The following is a 23,270-nucleotide window of genomic DNA, read 5'->3' on the forward strand; positions in this document are numbered from 1 at the left end:
TTGTAAACTAGAATGTTCATATAATTAGCGATTGATAGATAAAGCAATGGATTTCACTGTATGAATAAGAGAGCCATGTGTTATAAAAAACAAGCTTTGTAGCTGAAGAGCTCTGTGTGTAGCCTTAATTACAAGCTTGAGGCAGTGTCTTTTTCTCTGCTTATTTTTGTCACCCATCTCAACAATAACATTTCTGCCTTGGCTGCTCACAACATATTTGAAATGTAGTTTATTGATCCGTCTGTGTTCTAGTATCCATTGTGCACTAAGATACTCGCTGGCACGCAAGAACAATCAAACAGATGTTTTTAAAAAACAAGACAGACTAAAACCCAGGCGCTAGGACTAAAACCAGTTTGGTGTGTCTGATTCACAGCTCTGCTGGTGTGCTTGTAGCAGAGATTAGAGGTGACCCATTCAGCTCAGCAAGATAATAAAATGATCTTCTAGATAGATAACCTTCTAAAGTATATTAACTCCATTTTTAGAACTGTACTGTAATGCTGTCATGTTTTTTAAATGAATGAGAGATACAGGTAAATGCTGTCACAAATCTGGCACTGCAACAATTCTGTTTGCCAAAAGTAAATCCAAAAGGAACCTCCCTCAGGTCACAGTGTACTACCACAGCGGCAGATAACTTCAGTGAGCAGGTAGCTCTGTTACCTTTACAGCATGAAGTATCAGAGTTTGAAGAAGAGATTTCTTGGTCTCATAGCCATAATTTCTATAGTAATCATAGCCGCTTTTTTCAAATATCAGGGAAATGTGGATTATCCAAACTGGTGAGTTACCTTATGTGAGTTACCTTATGTTACCTTATGTGTATTTGCCTTTATGGTAACACTATTTCTCATATAGTATAGGCTCTAAGTATCATTGATTTTTCTTTTGTATCTTGACTTTTCGTAGCTTTTTGTGACTTCGTATGTATTAAAGTCATTTTCACTTCCATAAGTTAGTTTCATCCCTGCTGTGGTAGTTTAGTTCATTTCAAACTACTTTCGTATGCGAATGTACGAAACTCAATGTAATATCAAAGTTTCGCGCATACCCTTGATGTATGATCATTTTTTTCTGATTTACGGCTTTTAGTTACTTTAAAATAAACCAACAAAACACATTATTTATTAATTATTAAATAACAATGGCAATAAATACATTTTGTTTTGGTTTATTTGATATTTTAAGGTGCTTTATTTTAAACTTCACATTAATAATGGAAGGGAAACACGTAAACAAACCATTGCAGAGTTCTTTAATTAAACAAACTGAAATCTTTTCTTCTCAGTAATTAATTAGTGCATAAACAACTGAAATACGATGAAAAGTATTTACCATAGGGCTCTGGTGTTTGATTGATCATCCATAGGGCTCTGGTGTTTGATTGATCATCCATAGGGCTATGGTGTTTGATTGATCATCCATAGGGCTCTGGTGTTTGATTGATCATCCATAGGGCTCTGGTGGTTGATTGATCATCCATAGGGCTCTGGTGGTTGATTGATCATCCATAGGGCTCTGGTGTTTGACTGATTATCCATAGGACTCTGGTGTTTGATTGATCATCCATAGGGCTATGGTGTTTGATTGATCATCCATAGGGCTCTGGTGTTTGATTGATCATCCATAGGGCTCTGGTGGTTGATTGATCATCCATAGGGCTCTGGTGGTTGATTGATCATCCATAGGGCTCTGGTGTTTGACTGATTATCCATAGGACTCTGGTGTTTGATTGATCTTCCATAGGGCTCTGGTGTTTGTAGTTTTAGCTGGCCTATTATATATTATTAACTTACAGTTAACAGAAAATAAATAATGTACATTAACATGTACAAAACAAACAGTCCTTAAAATAAAGCGTGATCCTTTGCCACTTGTTTGCGATCAAGCCTTCCTTGTGTACGTCCCACAAAACTAGTGGCAGGTCCCTGTGTGATCTGTGGTATTAATGTTTGAAATTGTCTCTTTACTTATTCACTTATTGGATGGCTTAAAATCCCCAAAGATGATGCTTAAAAAGCTGTGTTTAAAAGTTTTTGTGTAAAAAGTGAACCAAATCATTTTATGCAGAGTAAAAGTTTAATTAACTGCCTGCCTAAAACTATAGCAAAATGCTAATAATGTACAAAAATCAATGGCTGTTCTTTTGATAACTCTCTGGATTGCATCTACTGTGAGCTCAGTTACTAACATGTAACAGTGGAGTGGTATTTTAAACTTGTTTTGATTGTTTTTATAATTGTTAGATTGCTAGATTTTGGACACCAATAAGGTTCTGAGTTGTATTTAGATAACATGGAAACATACTTTGTTCCCATTCAAGGGTGTTAACTAAATAAATATCAGATTATTATCACTAGTTGGATGGAGGATTTCACTTGTATGCAAATAGCAACTGCCTGGGAATAGTTATACAGTTTTAGCAGCTTATTTCCATGCTTGGTGTGTCAAACATCTTCACCACCAAGGGCTAAAGCCTTTTTTTTTTTTTTTTAAACATATTTAGTTCTAATTAATATGGCAGTAGACTTTTTGTTTTGGTCAAGTCTGTGATAAAAATAGACTATAGAATCAATTTATGTTTCAGAAAAACCGAATTGCAATGGTATGATTTTCTTTAATTACCAGTTGTATTTACAGTATATACTGTGCAAACTTAAAGAACAACATCAGTGTACCTAGATGTTTCCACCTTGCTATCTGAAGAAGGTGGAAGTCAAAATGCTTTAGCTAATTATTAAAATAATGAGTTATCATGTCAATCTCATCTTGTCATATGTTGTTATAGTGCATGCATATGTTGTTTATGGAAATATTGTACATATTCATTTTAATTTCCCCTTTCCACCATTAAAAGTAATAATCCTTTTTCACCTCCGCAATATTGCCTCTTTACGTCCTTTTCTATCATCAGTAGGTGCAGAAAGGTTAGTTCACACACTCATTAGCTCGAGATTGGATTACTGCAATGCTTTGTTCTGTGGCCTTCCTAATAAAAAAAATATATATGTTATTTATACTTCAACATGTCCAGAATGCTGCTGCTCGTATCCTAACAAGATCAAAAGTGTGTGATCATATTTCACCTGTACTATGTCGACTCCATTGGTTGCCTTTTAACTTTAAGATTGATTTTAAAATTGCAATGCTAACCTATAAAGCTCTAAATGGCACCGCTTCTTCATATATTGCTGACCTGCTTACTCCCTGTGTCCCTGCTCGCAACCTGCCTTCCTCTGTTGGTTGTCCCCCACTCCAGACTGCGCGCTCAGGGTGACGGGGCTTTTTCTGTTTATGCACCCAGACTTTGGAACTCCTTGCCAAATTATATTAAAAGTTGAGACTCTCTGCAGTTTTTTTTAAACTTCTTTAAAGACTTTTAAATTGGCTTTTAATTGTATCTAACGGTACTTTTAACTTGGTTTTAACTGTACTTAATTGTACCTTTTCTTTTTGTTTGTTTAAATCTTGTAAAGTGCCTTGGGATACTTGCTATGAAACGCGCTATATAAATAAAATGTTCTTGTTGTTGTTGTAAATCCAACAATAGGTATGTCATGGTGGCTTCCATTCCAGAAAAGCAAGACAAAACAACTTTAGGAGAAAAAGCAGCCACTTCTCTAAGATCTACAGTGATGAGCCGGAAACCACCTCTCAAACCCACTGTGGAAAAACAAGCCACGTCGGTGATGAGCCTGGAGCCACGTCTCAAACCCACTGTGGAAAAGCAAGCCACGCCGGTGATGAGCCTGGAGCCACCTCTCAAACCCACTGAGGAAAAGCAAGCCACGCCGGTGATGAGCCTGGAGCCACCTCTCAAACCCACTGAGGAAAAGCAAGCCACACTGGTGAATGTGCCCAAACCCATGACAAAGAAGGTGACCAAAGAAAAACCCAAACCCATAACAGACAGGGCTACCATAGGAAGACCCAAACCCCAGACAAAGAAGTCTACCATAGAAAAACCAAGACCGCAGACCCCAAAAAAGTCCTTAAGGATCGGGGATTTTCAACAGTACCCCAAGTGGGACATAGAGGAGGACTACCACCGGGACCCTTCTGCAAAAAAGACAGTAAGGAAAGCTAAGAGTGTTGGCTTGATGTTTCTTACAAATTCTTATTTCTTTGTAAAACAGGGATGTACTGTAAGGGTAATGTAACCTTAGGAAAAATACATTTGAAAGAAAACAAAAAGACGTTACACCATATCATAGTGTTTGACCGTTGACCTTGGGGTGTAACCCAAAAAATAAAAATCTAAAAAAATTACCAAGAAAAGGTCAAGGTCTCGGCTTTGTTTGTGCAAGATTTCAGGAAAGTTATATTTTTGGTCTGCTTTGAAAAAATCCAAACCTAACTTAATAATCTTCAGATATAAACACATTTAATGTGAACAGATGACATGTGTAAATGAATAACACATCATTGTAGGGGGAAAAAGCCAGCACCTTTTATTCCAGGTGAACAATTACTTTTATGCAACACAGGTCACACCAGTCAATGACCTACCTGGGATCTCGGCCTAGCAGCCCCCTGCACCACAGCAGTTAGGGTCTGGCGTAGGAGATCCATCATTGCTGCAAACTATGAATGTTACCGAGGTTTTATTCATATTACAGTGAAGTTATTGATACTGATGATTGCACTGCTTTTCTTTTCAATAGATTGTATAATAAAATAGCAGGCTAAAGTGTTTATGAAACACACAAAAATGAATAACTTTGAAAAAAGGCTAAAATCACCAAATACACCATAGTATGAAGTGAAAAATATATAAAATAAAGTGTGTTTTTACATAGTGAGTCCTAGGGAAAACCATTATTCAGAGTGGATGTATGTAGGAATCCAATGCCTGCAGCTCTGCTCTCCTCTGAGATAATGATTATATATATATATATTGTAAAGGATTGCATTAAAAATATGGATTAAAAATAGACCCAACACGACAGAAATGGATTTTTAAGCGCTGGTGCGCTATGTTTAATGAACAAAAAATAAACAAAATACAAAACAAACACATAGCTCTGTACGAGCACTAACTAACACCCAGGAACTCCCTGACTAACACGGGACAGCTACGCTGTTTCCCCGTCCTCACAAAACACACTGGTTTGAAACAGCACTTTACCTCACGACTGCCAGGAAGCAGAGCACCCCTTTCTGCCTCCTTCTCCTCAGCAGCCTCGAGCAGACTGCCTGCTCTCCTTTTAAACACCACACCTGGGTCTAATTCCCCAATAACGCCCAGGTGCGGATGATCATTAATAAAACAATTAAACAAATTTAAACAATAAACCAAAAAGTGCATTCTCACATGTTTCTTTTGCAGGGAGGTTTTAACCCCCTCCCTGCTGTCTCTCACAACCCGCTATCTTACAATATATATATATTGGAAAAATTATTGGAACCCTTGATAAAGATGAGCAAAAAAGACTGTATAAAATAAATAATACCAGTACTGAGCTATATTGTAATTTTCCAACATGTAGAATATATTTGACTTTATTAATGATTCAATGGAATCAACCAAAATTACACATTTCTCAAATTATAAATTTATTTCCAAAAAAAAGTGTCACAATTATTGGCACCCTTGTTTTCAGTACTTTGTGCACCCTCCCCTTGCAAGGATAACGGCACTGAGTCTTTTTCTATAATGTTTAGTGAGATTGGAGAACACATTGGGAGGGATCTTAGACCATTCCTCCATGTAGAATCTTTCCAGATCCTTGATATCCTTCGGTCTGCGCTTATGGACTGCCCTCTTCAATTGAAACCACAGGTTTTCAATGGGGTTCAAGTCTGGAGACTAAGATGGTGTGATGGGGTGCAGCCTATTTTGTGGTGGTTTTGTGTTTTTTGTATTGTTTAGAGTGAGTTTGGGGTGTGGTTGTGGCAATGTGCCCCGTCCCTGTGTGCATTTGTTGTATATATGCGTGCGTATGTTAATGTTGGTGTATAGATTGGTACACGGGATATAAACGGGTCTGTGTTTCACGTGTGTTTAAATTGTATATTTGTATTTAGGCACGGGATTGCACATCACGCACGTGCATTTAAAATATAATATGTGAACACGGGGTTTCACGTAATTAATTCACGTGCTGGGATTCAAGTGAATAATTAATTAGTAATTGAATCCCAGCACAACAGTATAAATAGATGCACGTTTAGTCACTCGTGGTTAGGTGTTCGGTGAGTGGAGAACGAGTGTGGAGAAGGAGGTAAAAAGAATAATAAGAATAATAATAATAATAATAATAATAATAATAAGGAAAGAACTGTCTCACTCACCGTGTTTCGTTTGTCTGTCTGTCTGTTTACTGTCTAGTCCATTTTGTTTGTCTTTTTATTTTGGCGTGTAGTGCCGTGTCCTGTGTTTTTGTTGTTGCAAACCTTTTATTTGTTAATAAACGCTGAGTGCAGCCATTGCACTCAGCTCATCACAACCACTGTCTGTGTCTGTGAATTCCTGCTTCTGGTCTAACGCCACCCACTCCGGCCGTCTTTGTGACACGTGGTGTCCTGCGTGGGATCGACAGCGCCTCCAGGACTCAGGCCAGAGCAGGAACCGCAGTTTGGATTTAAAAAAAGAAAAAAAAAAAAAAAAAAAAAATGGCAGAAGACGCCATCAAAGTGCGGGACTGGATGCTGGAAAATGCTGGGCTGGAGGCCCAGTCTATCCCAGTAGTCGTCCAGTTCCTGCAGTTTATGGACAGAGAGCGATGGGAGGCATATGCGAGGGAACAGACCGTAAGCACCTGGGAGGAAGGTGTGGGGTTGGTCCTCAGCTACCTGGAGGCAGTTATAAGTGGAACAGCAGCCCAGGTAGCAGGTCCACCAGCAGAGGAAGAATGCCTGCTGTCCCCGTCTCCACCAGCAGAGGAAGAATGCCTGCTGGTTTTGCCTCCACAGCCCAAGCGGGAGGAGCCTGAGCGTCCACAGCCCAAGCGGGAGGAGCCCGAACGTCCTACGCCTGAGTGGGAGGAGCCCGAACGTCCTACGCCTGAGTGGGGGGAGCCCGAACGTCCACAGCCCAAAAGGGAGGAGTCGGTGCGTCCACAGCCCAACAGGGAGGAGTCGGTGCGTCCACAGCCCAACAGGGAGGAGTCGGTGCGTCCACAGCCCAACAGGGAGGAGTCGGGGCGTCCACAGCCCAAAAGGGAGGAGTCGGTGCGTCCACAGCCCGAAGAGAGGGAAGTCGGGGCTTCCACAGCCCTAGGACCCAAGCTGCCAGCAGAGGGTGAATACCTGCTGGTCCCACCTCCACCAGCAGAGGGTGAATGCCTGCTGGTTCCACCTCCACCGCAGTGGGAGGACTGCTTGCCCCTCCCACCTCCACCAGCAGAGGGTGAATACCTGCTGGTTCCACCTTCACCGCAGTGGGAGGACTGCTGGCCCCTCCCACCTCCACCAGCAGAGGGTGAATACCTGCTGGTTCCACCACCGCCAGGAGCAGAGGAGCTGGAGCTGCCTCTGCCTCCACCACCGCCAGGAGCAGAGGAGCTGGAGCTGCCTCTGCCTCCACCACCGCCAGGAGCAGAGGAGCTGGAGCTGCCTCCACCTCCGCCAGGAGCAGAGGAGCTGGAGCTGCCTCTGCCTCCACCACCTCCAGGAGCAGAGGAGCAGGAGCTGCCTCTGCCTCCGCCACCACCACCGCAAGGAGCAGAGGAGCAGGAGCTGCCTCTGCCTCCGCCACCACCACCGCAAGGAGCAGAGGAGCAGGAGCTGCCTCTGCCTCCGCCACCACCACCGGAAGGAGCAGAGGAGCAGGAGCTGCCTCTGCCACTTCCAGGAGCAGAGGAGCAGGAGCTGCCTCTGCCTCCACCACCGCCAGAAGCAGAACAGCAGTCACGGGGAGTACGGTGGCCGGAGCCCCAGAAAGGGGAGCTGTCGGCCACAAAGAAGGGGGAGGAGGTCTGGAGACCACCAACCCCAGCAGCAGTTTCGCTGCCAGAGATCGTGGGGGAGGTCCGGAGACCTGCTCCCACTGCAGCTTCTTCGCTGCCGGCAGTACTGTGGTCGGAGCCCCACCAAGGGGAGCTACCGGCTACGAAGGAAGGGGGTGAGGTCAGGAGACCAGCATCCTCTGCAGCAAGTTCGCTGCAAGCATGGACCAGCAGGCTGTCAGCCGTGCCACTACCGGCAGGGGTGCTGACAGCATTGCCAGCCAAGGGCCCACTGAAGCCTCCCTTCCCAGCCCGAGACTTTGTCCTGGACTGCTGGATTTTTAAGGGGGGAGGTGGCCGTTGAGGCCATGTGTGCTGCGCACAAGGGGGGGTATATGTGGCAATGTGCCCCGTCCCTGTGTGCATTTGTTGTATATATGCGTGCGTATGTTAATGTTGGTGTATAGATTGGTACACGGGATATAAACGGGTCTGTGTTTCACGTGTGTTTAAATTGTATATTTGTATTTAGGCACGGGATTGCACATCACGCACGTGCATTTAAAATATAATATGTGAACACGGGGTTTCACGTAATTAATTCACGTGCTGGGATTCAAGTGAATAATTAATTAGTAATTGAATCCCAGCACAACAGTATAAATAGATGCACGTTTAGTCACTCGTGGTTAGGTGTTCGGTGAGTGGAGAACGAGTGTGGAGAAGGAGGTAAAAAGAATAATAATAAGAATAATAATAATAATAATAATAAGGAAAGAACTGTCTCACTCACCGTGTTTCGTTTGTCTGTCTGTCTGTTTACTGTCTAGTCCGTTTTGTTTGTCTTTTTATTTTGGCGTGTAGTGCCGTGTCCTGTGTTTTTGTTGTTGCAAACCTTTTATTTGTTAATAAACGCTGAGTGCAGCCATTGCACTCAGCTCATCACAACCACTGTCTGTGTCTGTGAATTCCTGCTTCTGGTCTGACGCCACCCACTCCGGCCGTCTTTGTGACAGTGGTTCAGTGAGTTTGTGTGAGGAATGTGTGGAATGTGCCTGGGCGAATTGCCCAATTAGCCCAGGCACCTGTATAAAAGGGAGTGGTTGGGTATGTTAGTGGGTGAGTGTTTGTGAGAGTGAGAAGACCTGTATGAGAGAGTGAGTGGTTATTTTTGGTATAGTTTGTTTAGAGTCTGTTTTTGTGTTTGTCTTTTTGGTTGGCCATTGTGCCTTTTGTTTTGTGTATTTTGTTTAATTAAAAGTCTTTTATTTTCCCTGCAAATCCTGACTCTGAGTCTCCTTACCCCGGTCAGCCTGTCACATTTGGTGTCAGAGTGGGATAGCGCCTCTGGAGACTTGGAGCAGTAGTGCAGGATTTTTGTTTTGTTTAAAAAAAAAAGGGAAAAAATGGAAGAGAGGATGAGGTGGAAGATGGACCGGGAAGCAAGGGACAGGGAGGAGGAGGAGTACATCAGGGCCAGGTACCCGAGGAGCTGTAGGTCACCACTGTTGTGCCCCCTCTGTAACCAGCAACATCAGTTTGCCGCCTGTCCCTTCCGGTACTATGAGGAGCCCGAACATCCACAGCACGAGTGGGAGGAGCCCGAACGTCCACAGCCTCAGTGGGAGGAGCCCGAACGTCCACAGCCTGAGTGGGAGGAGCCCGAACGTCCACAGCCCGAGTGGGAGGAGCCCGAACGTCCACAGCCCGAGAGGGAAGAGTCGGTGCGTCCACAGCCCGAGAGGGAGGAGTCGGTGCGTCCATGGCCTGAGAGGAAGGAGTCGGTGCGTCCATGGCCTGAGAGGGAGGAGTCGGTGCCACCTCCACCAGCAGGGGAAGATTACCTGCTGTCTCTTCCTCCATCGCCGCCACCAGCAGAGGGAGCATGCCTGCTGGTTCACCTGCTGCTGCCGTCCCGAGAGCTAGAGGGGGAGGAGCCATCGCTGCCATCCCAAGAGCCAGAAGGGGAGGAGCCATTACTGCCATCTCCAGAGCCAGAAGGGGAGGAGTTACAGGCTCAACCCCCTGAATTTTTCTGGGGGGGAGAAGGGCAGGATGCTGGTGTCCCCCAGCAGCCTCTATTCATGCTGCTGAAGGAAGCATGGCGCACACAAGCCCAGCCGCCACGACAGAGGGAGCAAGCACCGCCACAGCCTCCCTCTGAGTGGCCAGCATCAGCCCCATCACCACTGCCGAAGGAGTCGGCAGCCTTTCCGCCACCTCCACTGCCAGGAGCAGAGCAGCAGGAGCTGCCTCTATCTCCGACACCTCCACCGCCAGGAGCAGAGCAGCAGGAGCTGCCTCTGTCTCCTACACCTCCACCGCCAGGAGCAGAGCAGCAGGAGCTGCCTCTGTCTCCACCACCGCTAGGGGCAGAGCAGCAGGAGCTGCCTCTGTCTCCACCACCGCCAGGAGCAGAGCAGCAGGAGCTGCCTCTGTCTCCACCACCGCCAGGAGCAGAGCAGCAGGAGCTGCCTCTGTCTCCACCACCGCCAGGAGCAGAGCAGCAGGAGCTGCCTCTGTCTCCACCACCGCCAGGAGCAGAGCAGCAGGAGCTGCCTCTGTCTCCACCACCGCCAGGAGCAGAGCAGCAGGAGCTGCCTCTGTCTCCACCACCGCCAGGAGCAGAGCAGCAGGAGCTGCCTCTGTCTCCACCACCGCTAGGAGCAGAGCAGCAGGAGCTGTCTCTGTCTCCACCACCACTAGGAACAGAGCAGCAGGAGCTGTCTCTGTCTCCACCACCGCTAGGAACAGAGCAGCAGGAGCTGTTCCCGCCTCCGCCACCAGAGGGAGAGGAGCTGCTGTTCCCGCCTCCGCCACCAGAGGGAGACGAGCTGCTGTTCCCGCCTCCGCCATCAGAGGAGCTGGAGCCGGCTCTCTGGCCGGAGATTCCTGCACTGTTGGCCACGCCCATGGATGCCTGCCTCGCACCGCCCAAGGATGCCTGTCTCGCATCGCCCAAGAATGCCTGCCTCGCACCGCCCAGGGATGCCACAGCCACTCCGCTCAGGGATGCCACGTCTGGATCACCTGGGGTTGCCTGCTGCTCCGCATCGCCTGGGGTTGCCTGCTGCTCCGCATCGCCTGGGGTTGCCTGTTGCTCCGCTTTTGTTTCTCCTAGGGTCGCCGAGGGTCCTGCTTCGCCTGGGGTTGCCGAGGGTTCTGCTTCGCCTGGGGTCGCCGAGGGTCCTGCTTCACCTAGGGTTGCCTGGTGCTCCGCATCGCCTGGGGAATCACCAGTTACGAAGTACGAGGGAGAAGTGGAGCTCCCGCTGCCACCTTCATGGCCAGGGGCTCCCCTCCCGAGTTTGCCTCCCGAGGGTCCGCTGCCGCCGTCGCCTCCCGAGGGTCCGCTGCCGCCGTCGCCTCCCGAGGGTCTGCTGTTATGGCCCGGGGCTGCCGGACTATCTTTGCTTGGGACCACCGGACTGCTTGTGGGCCAGGGGAAGCCTCTGCCCTCTCCCCAGCACCAGAAGAGACGATTTGGGGACTTTAAGGGGGGAGGTGGCCATTTAGGCCATATTGTGCTGCGCACAAGGAGGGGAGGTGTGTGATGGGGTGCAGCCTATTTTGAGTGTTTGTGAGAGTGAGAAGACCTGTATGAGAGAGTGAGTGGTTATTTTTGGTATAGTTTGTTTAGAGCCTGTTTTTGTGTTTGTCTTTTTGGTTGGCCATTGTGCCTTTTGTTTTGTGTATTTTGTTTAATTAAAAGTCTTTTATTTTCCCTGCACATCCTGACTCTGAGTCTCCTTACCCCGGTCAGCCTGTCACAGATGGCTATTGCAAAATGTTGATTTTGTGGTCAATTAACCATTTCTTTGTGGATTTTGATGTGTGTTTGGGGTCATTGACTTGCTGGAAGATCCACTTGCAGACAAGTTTCAGCCTCCTGGCAGAGGCAACCAGGTTTTTGGCTAAAATGTCCTGGTACTGGGTAGAGTCCATGATGCCGTTGACCTTAACAAGGGCCCCAGGACCAGTGGAAGCAAAACAGCCCCATAACATCAAAGATCTACCACCATATTTTACAGTAGGTATGAGGTTCTTTTCTGCACATGCATCCTTCTTTTGACACCAAACCCACCGCTGGTGTGCATGGCCAAAGAGCTCTATTTTTGTCTCATCTGACCATAGCACCCGGTTCTAATCGAAGTGCCAATGCCATTTAGCAAACTCCAGGCGCTTACGTTTATTGGTTTCTCTCAATAAAGACTTTTTTCTGGAAACCCTTCCAAATAGCCTATTGACATGGAGGTGGCGTCTAATTGTAGATTTGGAGACTTGGTGATCCCAAGATGCAACCAAGATCTGTAATTCTCCAACTGTGGCCCTTGGATTTCCCAGGGGGCAAGATACACTTGCGTCCTCTATCAAGCAAGTTTACCACTGTTCCAGTGGTTTTGAACTTCTTAATTATTGCCCTAATAGTGGTAAGTGGTTGTGGCAAAGTGGTAATGACGTGCAGGTGAGTGCAGTGCAGAAGAATCACACAGACAGACGTTGGTACAGGTGCAAGGGTGTTTATTTATTTTTGTAAATGTCCAGAGCCTCAAGGCAAAACCTGTAAATGATAATAGTGCTGGAAGTGATACAGCGGCGTGTATCACTTCTAATTTATAATCCCGCGGGTTTGACCCGCAACCCCAAAGTCCCGTTCCGACACCCACACTAAACACGAACACAAAAGACAGTGCGTGATTCAAGTGCTAAAAGGTGCAAACACAAAGACAGTTGGTAGTGAAAGGTGAGTGGTGAAGTCCGGGTTTTTCGCTGGCCTGCGGCTGCAGCTCCGGATCGTGCTCAGTAATCCTCTGTGACAAATAACACACAAGACACACAGTGTTAATACACAGACACAGAACACTCACGGTTTCCTCACAGTACGGGCTCCTTCTCGGTTATTTAACTTAACCATATGCAAAGGAACAGATCACTCAAGCCATGCCCCCTATTTATACCCTCGCCCATGACCCCGAGGTTAACGAGCGCATCCGCTCCTCCAGTCCTCGGATGCCACGCCGCTTACCGTCTGGGTCACTGAGCTCGGGTGCCATGGCTCCGCCCCCTTCCGAACTGACCGACTTCCATCTACCCTACGGAATAAATTGTCGTGCCATTTCATTAAGGGTACTCTGTTCCTCGTATACCGTGCTCTCACAGGTCGAGAGGGAGATCTAACACTAAGACTCATTCGATCTCTGTCACATATCCCACCGCTCAGAGTGGAGCCGAAGGAACACTCGGCTAAACCTACCTTTCCCATTACTCCCCCCTCCCGGGAAAAATAATCCGCATTTTGGTGGTCTTTCCCTGCACGGTGTACCATATGGTACATGAAGGGCTGCAATGCCAGATACCACCGAGTTATCCGGGCATTGCTGTCCTTCATTGTGCTTAACCACTTGAGTGGGGCGTGGTCAGTGACAAGATCAAATGAGTGTCCCAGCAGGTAGTATCTTAAAGAGTGAGTAGCCCATTTCATGGCCAAACACTCTTTTTCGACGACGGAGTAGTTGCGCTCCCGAGGGAGCATTTTTTTACTTATGTACAGAACAGGGTGTTCTACTCCGCCTACCATTTGAGACAGGACTGCACCCAAACCGACATCCGAAGCATCGGTGTGGAGGATGAATCTCTTAGTGAAGTCTGGAGTGATGAGAGCAGGGGCCTGGCAAAGTCTCTGCTTAACAGTATTAAACGCCCCCTGACATTCTTCTGACCATTTAATTAAATTTGGTGCGCTCTTTTTGGTGAGGTCAACTAAGGGATTAACCACTGTGGCATACTCGGGGATAAAGCGGCGGTAATAACCGGCTAACCCCAGTAGCGACCGCACCTGAGCCTTGGTTTTGGGGATTGCCGCGTCTACCAAGGCCTGGACCTTGGAGACAACAGGTTTCACCCTGCCATTCCCCATTACAAATCCCAAATATTGTGTTTCTCTTTTGGCAAACGCACATTTTCGCAAGTTAGCTGTCAGCCGGGCTGCCCTTAGAGACTGAAGGACGGCTGTGATCTTAGCCAAATGCTCTCGCCAGGTGGAGCTGTAAATGACCACATCATCAATATACGCTGCCGCATATTCACGATGTGGGTGTAAAACCTGGTCCATCAGTCTCTGGAAGGCAGCAGGCGCACCATGTAACCCAAACGGCATGGTTGTAAAATGAAACAGCCCCTCTGGTGTTGAAAATGCGGTTTTCTCTCTAGACCTACGAGTTAACGGGATCTGCCAATATCCTTTCGTCAGATCCAGAGTGGAGATGAACCTCGCCGTCCCCAGTCTATCTAGGAGTTCGTCGACCCGAGGCATGGGATATGCATCAAACTTGGCAATAGCGTTTACCTTGCGGAAATCAACGCAGAAGCGGTTGGTGCCGTCCTTTTTGGCCACTATCACAATTGGACTGCACCACTCGCTCCTGGAAGGCTCAATCACCCCAAGTTCGAGCATGTCCCATACCTCTTTGCGAACGCCACTCCGTCGACTTTCCGGGACCCGGTAAGGTCTCTCTCGCACTGTGACACCTGGGGGAGAGATAATGTCATATTCAGCGAGGTTAGTTCTACCGGGCGTGTTAGAAAAAACATCGCTAAATTCCTCAATTAACCTACGTAGTTCACGTTGCTGATCAGGAAGTAACTGTTCCCCCATCGAAATGTTCTTTGTGCTAGAGGGTTCTAGCTCGGGCCCTAAATCATCCTCTATATTGCCTGGGGCTATAAATAACACCTCTCTTGCCTGCCAGGGCTTTAATAAATTTATGTGATAAATTTCTTTTTTGTTACGGCGATCGGGCTGTTTAATTTCGTAATTCACCTTTCCTATAGCCCGAATCACCTCATATGGCCCTTGCCATTTAGCACATAGTTTGGATTCCGCTGAGGGAAGTAGCAGCATTACCTTGTCTCCAGGTCGAAAGGTTCGGATTAATGCATTTTGATTGTAATGCTGCTGTTGTCGATGCTGAGCCGATCTGAGATTGTCTTGGGCCAAACGACCGACCAAATCTAGGCGATCTCTCAGTAGGAGCACATGCTGCACTACATTTTTGGACGAGCCTTTGTGCTCCTCCCACCCCTCTCTCAACAGATCGAGGATGCCGCGAGGCTGTCGGCCGTACAAGAGCTCGAAGGGGGAGAACCCTGTCGAACTCTGCGGCACCTCTCTCACTGCAAAAAGGAGGTAGGGGAGAAGCGATGCCCAATGTTTTTGCTCCTGATTCACAAATCGTCTCAGCATCGCCTTTAGAGTCTGATTAAAACGTTCCACCAAACCGTCCGTCTGTGGATGGTAAACCGACGTTCTGATGGGACGTATTTTTAGTAATTTATATACCTGCTGTAGCGTGTTTGACAAGAAATTAGTTCCATGATCAGTCAATATCTCGTTGGGGATCCCTACTCTTGCCATAATCTGCACTAGTTCTTTGGCTATCGCAGCAGCACTAGTGGACCTCAATGGAACTGCCTCTGGGTATCGCGTTGCGTAATCTACCACCACTAATATATGCGTATACCCGGAGTCAGAAGGTAGCAAAGGGCCGACTATGTCCACTGCGATGCGTTCAAAGGGGGTGGAAATAATCGGCAGTGGGACCAAAGGGGCGGGGCGCACTCGACCCGGCGCTACTCTCTGGCAGTCTGGGCATGTGGCTACATATTTCGACACTTCTTTATAAACACCTGGCCAAAAGAATCGAGCCAATATCCGTTCCCTTGTCTTGTCAACTCCGAGGTGCCCCGCAAAAGGGATATCATGCGCCAGCCTCATGACCTCCAGCCGACAAGACGGGGGAACCAATAATTGTGTTACAGGATGTCCTGTGCCCGCGGCCAGGTTTACCCTATATAGTAATTGCCCCTTGATAATGAAGTGTGGAAATACTAGTGCCCCAGCGCCTTCAACATCCTTACCTTCAATGGACCGGACCTGTCCCCGAATGTGCACCAGTGATGGGTCATTGTCCTGCTCCCACACTAGGTTCACATTCGAGTGCCACATGTCCGGTATATTGAGCGGGGCGGGAGTAACATCTGCCCTTGATGGCCCAGTAACCTCGCCCTCTCGGTCACACTGCGTTCCGACCCCCTTTGACTGACGTTTTTCACCGTTATAACAGGCTCCCACCAGCCCCCAGCCTTGTCTCATTAACGCTCCCTCCCATTTCCGCAGCCTTCTCTCTTTGTTTGTTTTTTTTGGCCGGAATAGGGAAGAGAACATTTCCGCTTGAAAGGGAAAAACATTACCAATTATTTCCCCTTCTACTTTTTCTGCCACATTTGCGTGTATGGCCGGGACTGCCCTTAATTTCAATAAATCTTTATAGTTGGGCCAGTCCCGACCCAGAATAATGGGATGTGGTAACCTTTCCGCTACCCCAACTACCAGGGAACGTTTCATCGGACCGACCGATAAATATGCTTTTAGTGTGGGGTATGTTGCCGTGTCTCCATGGATACAGGAGATCGCCACCTGACCTTGTGGCTGCCACACCATACCGCCCAAGAGAGATGCTCTAATTAAGGTCTGACCACACCCTGTGTCCACTAATGCATGGGTCTTCACATTTCCAAAAATCACCTTAACAATACAAGGCCCCTCCCGACCATTTTTCCCTCGCTTACCCGCTTCAGATGCCAGATTACAGACGGCCACGTCACACTCCATCGCAGATGGGCATGACCTAGCCTGATGTCCCGGCTGGCGGCACCTAAAACAGGTAGGGGGAAAGGAGGGCACAGTATTAAATGGTCTGTCCCGCTGCTGGTATGGCAACGGGGCAGGGGCAGCACCTCTACCCCCGCTGGGGGCCAACCTTGGTCTCCATGAAGAGGAGGCAAGGTCGCCCATTGGGGTTGGTGCTCTTGGAGGTCGTTGAACCGGTCCTGGTGGTGGGGCTGATGGAGCAGAGAGAGGAGGTGGGGCTCGGCCGCTCCGTTGAGGTGGGGTGAGTAGCCCGGTCTGGGCGGATACCAGGGAGTCCTCGAAGTCCTCAGCGAGCTTGACTGCCTGTTCCAGGGTGTCGGGGTTGTGGCGCCGTATCCATCCTTGGGTCTCGGCGCCGACCACATGACAAAACTGCTCAATAACGATGGCCTCCCCCATCTGGGCAGTTGTTTTTAGCGCCGGGGTGAGCCAGTGTATCATGTGGTCACAGAGCTTCTGCGCGACCACCCTGGGGCGTACGTTCGGGGACCTCCTGTACTCCCTGAACCTCACTCGGTGCGTTTCCTCCGTAATATTCAGACGGCGGAGAATAGCCAGCTTTACCAGGTCATATTGAGCGGCGTCGTCATCCCCCATTGCCTGGTATGCTGCCTGCGCTTCCCCAATCAGGCAGGGTCCCAGCTGGCTTGCCCAGAACTGTCGGGGCCATGACGCGGTGGTAGCCAGCCGCTCAAATGCCACCAGGTATGCCTCTGGATCATCATCCGCCGTCATTTTATGCGTCCTGGCTTTGGGCGCTATGAAGCCGCGCTCCGCTGATGCTGTGGGAGGTATTGCCAGCCCGACCCTCTCGATCAGCGCGGTGTACCTCTCCTCTCTCCGTCTTTCCTCCCCCTCCCGTCTGCTGTCCAGCTGCTCCAGCAGCGCCGACAGTGTGGCGTAGTCCATCTCTTACTTCTGACGACCACGTGTGGCAAAGTGGTAATGACGTGCAGGTGAGTGCAGTGCAGAAGAATCACACAGACAGACGTTGGTACAGGTGCAAGGGTGTTTATTTATTTTTGTAAATGTCCAGAGCCTCAAGGCAAAACCTGTAAATGATAATAGTGCTGGAAGTGATACAGCGGCGTGTATCACTTCTAATTTATAATCCCGCGGGTTTGACCCGCAACCCCAAAGTCCCGTTCCGACACCCACACTAAACACGAACACAAAAGACGTGATTCAAGTGCTAAAAGGTGCAAACACAAAGACAGTTGGTAGTGAAAGGTGAGTGGTGAAGTCCGGGTTTTTCGCTGGCCTGCGGCTGCAGCTCCGGATCGTGCTCAGTAATCCTCTGTGACAAATAACACACAAGACACACAGTGTTAATACACAGACACAGAACACTCACGGTTTCCTCACAGTACGGGCTCCTTCTCGGTTATTTAACTTAACCATATGCAAAGGAACAGATCACTCAAGCCATGCCCCCTATTTATACCCTCGCCCATGACCCCGAGGTTAACGAGCGCATCCGCTCCTCCAGTCCTCGGATGCCACGCCGCTTACCGTCTGGGTCACTGAGCTCGGGTGCCATGGCTCCGCCCCCTTCCGAACTGACCGACTTCCATCTACCCTACGGAATAAATTGTCGTGCCATTTCATTAAGGGTACTCTGTTCCTCGTATACCGTGCTCTCACAGGTCGAGAGGGAGATCTAACACTAAGACTCATTCGATCTCTGTCACAGTGGTATATTTAGTTTTTTAGCTATTGTTTTGTACCCATTGCCTGATTTATGAAGGTCAACAAATTGCCTTTCCCCATGGTGATGGATGACAAATGGATTTCATATGCGTGTTACCTCATTTTTATACCCCAGTGAAACAGAAAGCCATGGAAGGCCACAATACAGTTCCTTAAGACTGAGATGAACTTAAAGAAGTAGAATGTTAATGCAGATTTAATTTTGTTTGATTTTATTTATAAGAATCTTTAGGGGTGCCAATAATTCTGACACCTATCTGTTTGAAAGAAAAAAATGTATTACTTTTTTTAACCAGGAGCTGATTCAATGCATTTTTTAAGTGTCATTGCACAAGAAAACCTGGCAAAGGTTGGAAGATGGAGGTCAGTCAAATCCCTCCATATTTTGTATTTAGGATAGTTATAAGGAACTATGATTAACCATATAATATAAGATTTCAGATGTTTTTAGTTTCTGAGATCTGGGAGCCCCCCTAGTGGCCATCCAAAATATACATGTTCAGATCTTAAAATTGACTGATTTCATACTACTGTTGTGACAATTCTAAAAAAAGGTATGACTTCAGCTCCTGCTTTTAATGTTAGTATCAAAGGAGATCTCCAACCAATAGCATTTACAGCCCTGGTCTTTAAGTTATGGTGGTAGTATCGGCTTTCAAAGTTCGGATAAAAATCTCAAAACATATTTCTGAAAAATTGGCTCATATTGAAGGGAGCAGGATGCTCACTTACAACAACTCTAAGAAAAAAGCTTGGCAATTTTGAATAAAGGCATGTGCCCTCTTTTAATAGAAACATTAACATACATGGGATGTTAATACAGTGAGGGCTTTACAGGGGGCTCTTTGGGAGGCACTTTTTGATTTTGGGAAGAATACACATATCTGAATTAAAGGCTAAAACTGGGTGTGTTGTGGGTAAATATCTTACAATTCAAATTAAAATCACTTGTGGTCATGACCTTTATTTAGAAATATCAAACGAATAGCTTTGGAATCTTCATAGTGGTTTCAAGAATGCTGTGATAGTGGTGTACCAGGGTGTTACAACAGTCATTCTGTATCCAAATGTCATTACACCTTAACATAACCAAAGTTGGACCTTTTAATAATTTCAAAGGCACCCCACATCACATTTTTACATATTATAATAATTGTCAACCCATCATGGGTAGCAACACACTAAAATAGACTCTATAACATTTACAGTCACTGAAATTATGACGACATGATTTGTTGAATGTTTGCTGCTTGTTTTTTATTTTTTTTTTTTTTTACTAATAAAACCTTTGTACCCTTGACCATCAATCTTTAAAATTGAACAAACTAATAAATAACAGAAATGATGGACCATCTGTCTATCAACCACAGACAACATAGGTATGCAAATTCAGTCCACACATGAACATGTGCTAACAAGAGTGTCCAAGGAATTTCTTGTTTTAGGTCCTGAAATTGGGAGATGATAATGGTCTGCAATGTCCTTTAACTGCTTCTGTTTTAGAGTCTTTAGACCTTTTGTCTTGGCTAAGTGGCAGAGATTGGTTTGACCATACATGAGAGGGTGACTAATGTTAATTTGGTCATAGACTGCCTTGTGCAGTGTATGCCAATCCTCCTCCTCTCCCAATGCCTCCAGCTCTTGAGGGTCATCATAATCATCAGAGTCAGGTGTTTGTTGACGCCTCTGTGCAGTGGCTAGTTGTGAAAAATAGCCACTGATTTGTCTGGCTGTTCTCCACTCCTCTGTTTTGAAAAGCAGTTGTCCTTTGTCATTTCTGGTAGGATTGGCCTTTTGGCCAATTTTGGCCCCCTGATTGAAAATGTCAAGCAGATACTTTAACATTTTCTGACATTTCCTGACCTTTCATAGTTGAGCATATAGCCCAGCCTTCCTCTTTGGATTTGCTTGGGATGGTGGATTGTCCTATTGACAATTCAAAGCTGAATTTCTCTGGTCCAAACTGAGAAATTCCGGATATAGCTTGAGCCCACTTCTTTCGAATTTTATCAGTGGATTTTAAGTGGATTCCCTCTCCGTTTCTCGACAATGTTGTCCAACATCCATGTGCTCTTCCTGCTCTTCACTTGTTGCAAAGCCTGCCACACATCCAGTTTCAGGACACTGAAATAGTGTCTTTGTACCCAGTCTTTTGGATGACATTTGTCCTTGAAATGAATGGGAAGGACCAAACGGTTGACTTACAGTTAGCGATGTGGCCTCCTGTGACATCCGTGGGAATCTCTGGTAGAGGAATAACCCCTTTGCCAATGTTGTAGCCTTTCCATGCCCTCACACCTTCTTCTTCAAACTGGAAGTTATTCAATGCCCCGATTCCCTCCAACCTCTGCTCTCTATGCTCTTTGCCTGCCATCACCTCCATAACCGCTATTCTGCAGCCTTTGATACCACCGTGCGATTCTAGGGCTTCTTTCATGTCCTCTGCAGTCAGAACATTGCGTTTCTCACTCACATACCGTCTAATGTGCATTTTCATGGATGCAATCTTTCTGTCACAAATGTCCTTTCCAGCTTGAGGGTCTGAGAAATCATAGCGTGAAATGGATATGCCTGTCCTTTCACCCATAGATGGCAAGGATAACAGTAATGAAGCACTGTGATAACAGCCAGCATTGTCTGACCGTAGGAATGTTGTAGACATTGAGGGATTCTCAGCCTTGATGGTTGACAGCACATGCTCTAGAATAGAGGCAACAGAGAACCAGTCTTGCTTGCAGTTGTTGAACACATGGACAAGGCACTCCACATTGCATTTTCCATCTTCTCCTTTGGTGATGACCGCTAACACATGCCAGCCCCTCCCACGCTTCCCAAAGAACTCTATCATCTGCTCTCTGTATCGCATAGGCAATAGCTTCATTGCCCAATCCATGATGATCAGAACAGAATGGTTATTAAGCTGCTCTAGCACAACTTGCTTTGCAAACTCCTGATTGACCACACGCAGCAAGTGAGCCTTCCAATGGTGTATAGCAATTGACGACTGCTCAAAATCAAACTGAATATGACTTTTCTGCTCCTCTGTCAGAAACCCTTCCTTTCTCATCATGTTTTCCATCTCTTCAAGACAGTTGTCTATCTCAGAACATCTATCACAATCAGCATCATGGTTGTGGTTGCATTGTATAGCAAATGCCTCCTTCCCTTTCTCACTCAGAGCAAATGCGTTTGCCCGATTTCAGATGTTGTTTTATAGCCATTGCCCATGCTGCTGGGGCCCCGTTCAACATGAGAACATCAACAACTTCAGAGAGCATGTCAAGAGCTTCAGCTCCATCTGTTGTGATATAATCCAGACCTTGTAGTGACTTTTGCTGAAAGCAGCACATACTTCAATCATTTTGAACAGTGTTCACTCACAGAGAGGTTCAAACCAATGCTTTTGTAATGTTGGATATATTGTTGGGTTATCCTTGAAGGTATTAGGGTCCGTATGGCTGCAGGAATGATGACGTTTTCTCCGGAGTCAAGGTGTAAAGTTTTGGTTCCATACGCAACATCCTGAAGAAGAGGAGGCCTCATCAGGAATGCTAGAAAGTGGTCAGTCTTAATTGGGTCAAGGCACGTCCTGTGTATTTGCTGCCGTTCTACTGGTTTTCCTGGCCCTGCCACTGATGCATATGCTCTAGCCCGATCAATGTGCCACTTTGTTAATCCAGGGATAAGCTCTTGTAACTCATCAACAAAAAAACAGACAAGAGTTGTAATCTGGTATGTGACATTTCTGCTTGGAGGTAGGCCTTGATCAATGCGATAACATCAAGGACTATCAAGGAGATAACATCTCTCAATGACTCATGTGGGAGAGGTTTAATCAGTCACTCAATCTACCATGAACAAAGAATATACAAATAAGTGAACAGAATATTAAACAATGTATGTGGAAGGCCATAAAGTTAATTAAATAAAAACCTTGATCAAATTTGATGGAACAGCCCCTGGAATGATAAAAAATAAATCATATTTTGATTTAATTTGGTTATGTTAAGGTGTAATGACATTTGGATACAGAATGACTGTTGTAACTCCCTGGTACACCACTATCACAGCATTCTTGAAACCACTATGAAGATTCCAAAGCTATTCATTTGATATTTCTAAGTAAAGGTCATGACCACAAGTGATTTTAATTTGAATTGTAAGATATTTACCCACAACACACCCAGTTTTAGCCTTTAAATCAGATATGTGTATTCTTCCCAAAATCAAAATGTGTCCCCCAAAGAGCCCCCTGTAAAGCCCTCACTGTATTAACATCCCATGTATGTTAATGTTTCTATTAAAAGAGGGCACATGCCTTTATTCAAAATTGCCAAGCTTTTTTCTTAGAGTTGTTGTAAGTGAGCATCCTGCTCCCTTCAATATGAGCCAATTTTTCAGAAATATGTTTTGAGATTTTTATCCGAACTTTGAAAGCCGATACTACCACCATAACTTAAAGACAAGGGCTGTAAATGCTATTGGTTGGAGATCTCCTTTGATACTAACATTAAAAGCAGGAGCTGAAGTCATACCTTTTTTTAGAATTGTCACAACAGTAGTATGAAATCAGTCAATTTTAAGATCTGAACATGTATATTTTGGATGGCCACTAGGGGAGCTCCCAGATCTCAGAAACTAAAAACATCTGAAATCTCATATTATATGGTTAATCATAGCTCCCCTGTGGCAGGATGACAGAGGTTTGAGGCTCAGAGACAGTGGAAGGGGCAAAATAATGATCTTTATTAAACAAAAAAATAATCAAATAAATAGGCACAAGGGCCAACAAAAAGGTTCAAACAAAAAACAGAAATGTAGGCTGGGCATTAGCCTTCACTACAGTTTCTCTCTCAAAAAACTAACCAGCACAGCACAGCACACCAACAAACAAACTCACCCCAAAACTCTTCTCCCACAAAGGGTTTCACCTGCCCTTTTATAGTCTGTGGCTGGAG

General features: G+C 46.3%; 2 protein-coding genes across 2 annotated transcripts in view; one reads left to right on the forward strand and one right to left on the reverse strand.

Moving 5' to 3' along the window:
* Window positions 1–660: 660 nt before the first annotated feature.
* The window catches only part of LOC117422896 (alpha-N-acetylgalactosaminide alpha-2,6-sialyltransferase 1-like), a 31,984-nt gene continuing 9,374 nt past the window's right edge, over window positions 661–23,270 (forward strand). The window contains exons 1-2 of the mRNA XM_058989964.1: window positions 661–785; window positions 3,554–4,076. Of these exons, the coding sequence (XP_058845947.1) occupies window positions 676–785; window positions 3,554–4,076 (633 nt within the window). The 5' untranslated portion in view covers window positions 661–675. The remainder of the gene's footprint in view (window positions 786–3,553; window positions 4,077–23,270) is intronic.
* On the reverse strand, window positions 12,447–17,240 carry LOC131697935 (zinc finger and SCAN domain-containing protein 21-like). Its single transcript, XM_058989965.1, has 2 exons — window positions 16,521–17,240; window positions 12,447–12,703 (listed from the first exon to the last, which is right to left on the reverse strand). Exons 1-2 carry the CDS (start codon window positions 17,197–17,199, stop codon window positions 12,693–12,695), a joined length of 690 nt encoding a protein of 229 aa, XP_058845948.1. The 5' UTR covers window positions 17,200–17,240; the 3' UTR covers window positions 12,447–12,692.

The sequence above is a fragment of the Acipenser ruthenus genome, chromosome 17, assembly GCF_902713425.1.
Source record: "Acipenser ruthenus chromosome 17, fAciRut3.2 maternal haplotype, whole genome shotgun sequence".
Classification (NCBI taxonomy): domain Eukaryota; kingdom Metazoa; phylum Chordata; class Actinopteri; order Acipenseriformes; family Acipenseridae; genus Acipenser; species Acipenser ruthenus.

Bases quoted from the DNA above. Each gene is read 5' to 3' on its own strand.
- LOC131697935 (XM_058989965.1), bottom strand. From the start codon at position 17,199: ATGGGGGATGACGACGCCGCTCAATATGACCTGGTAAAGCTGGCTATT.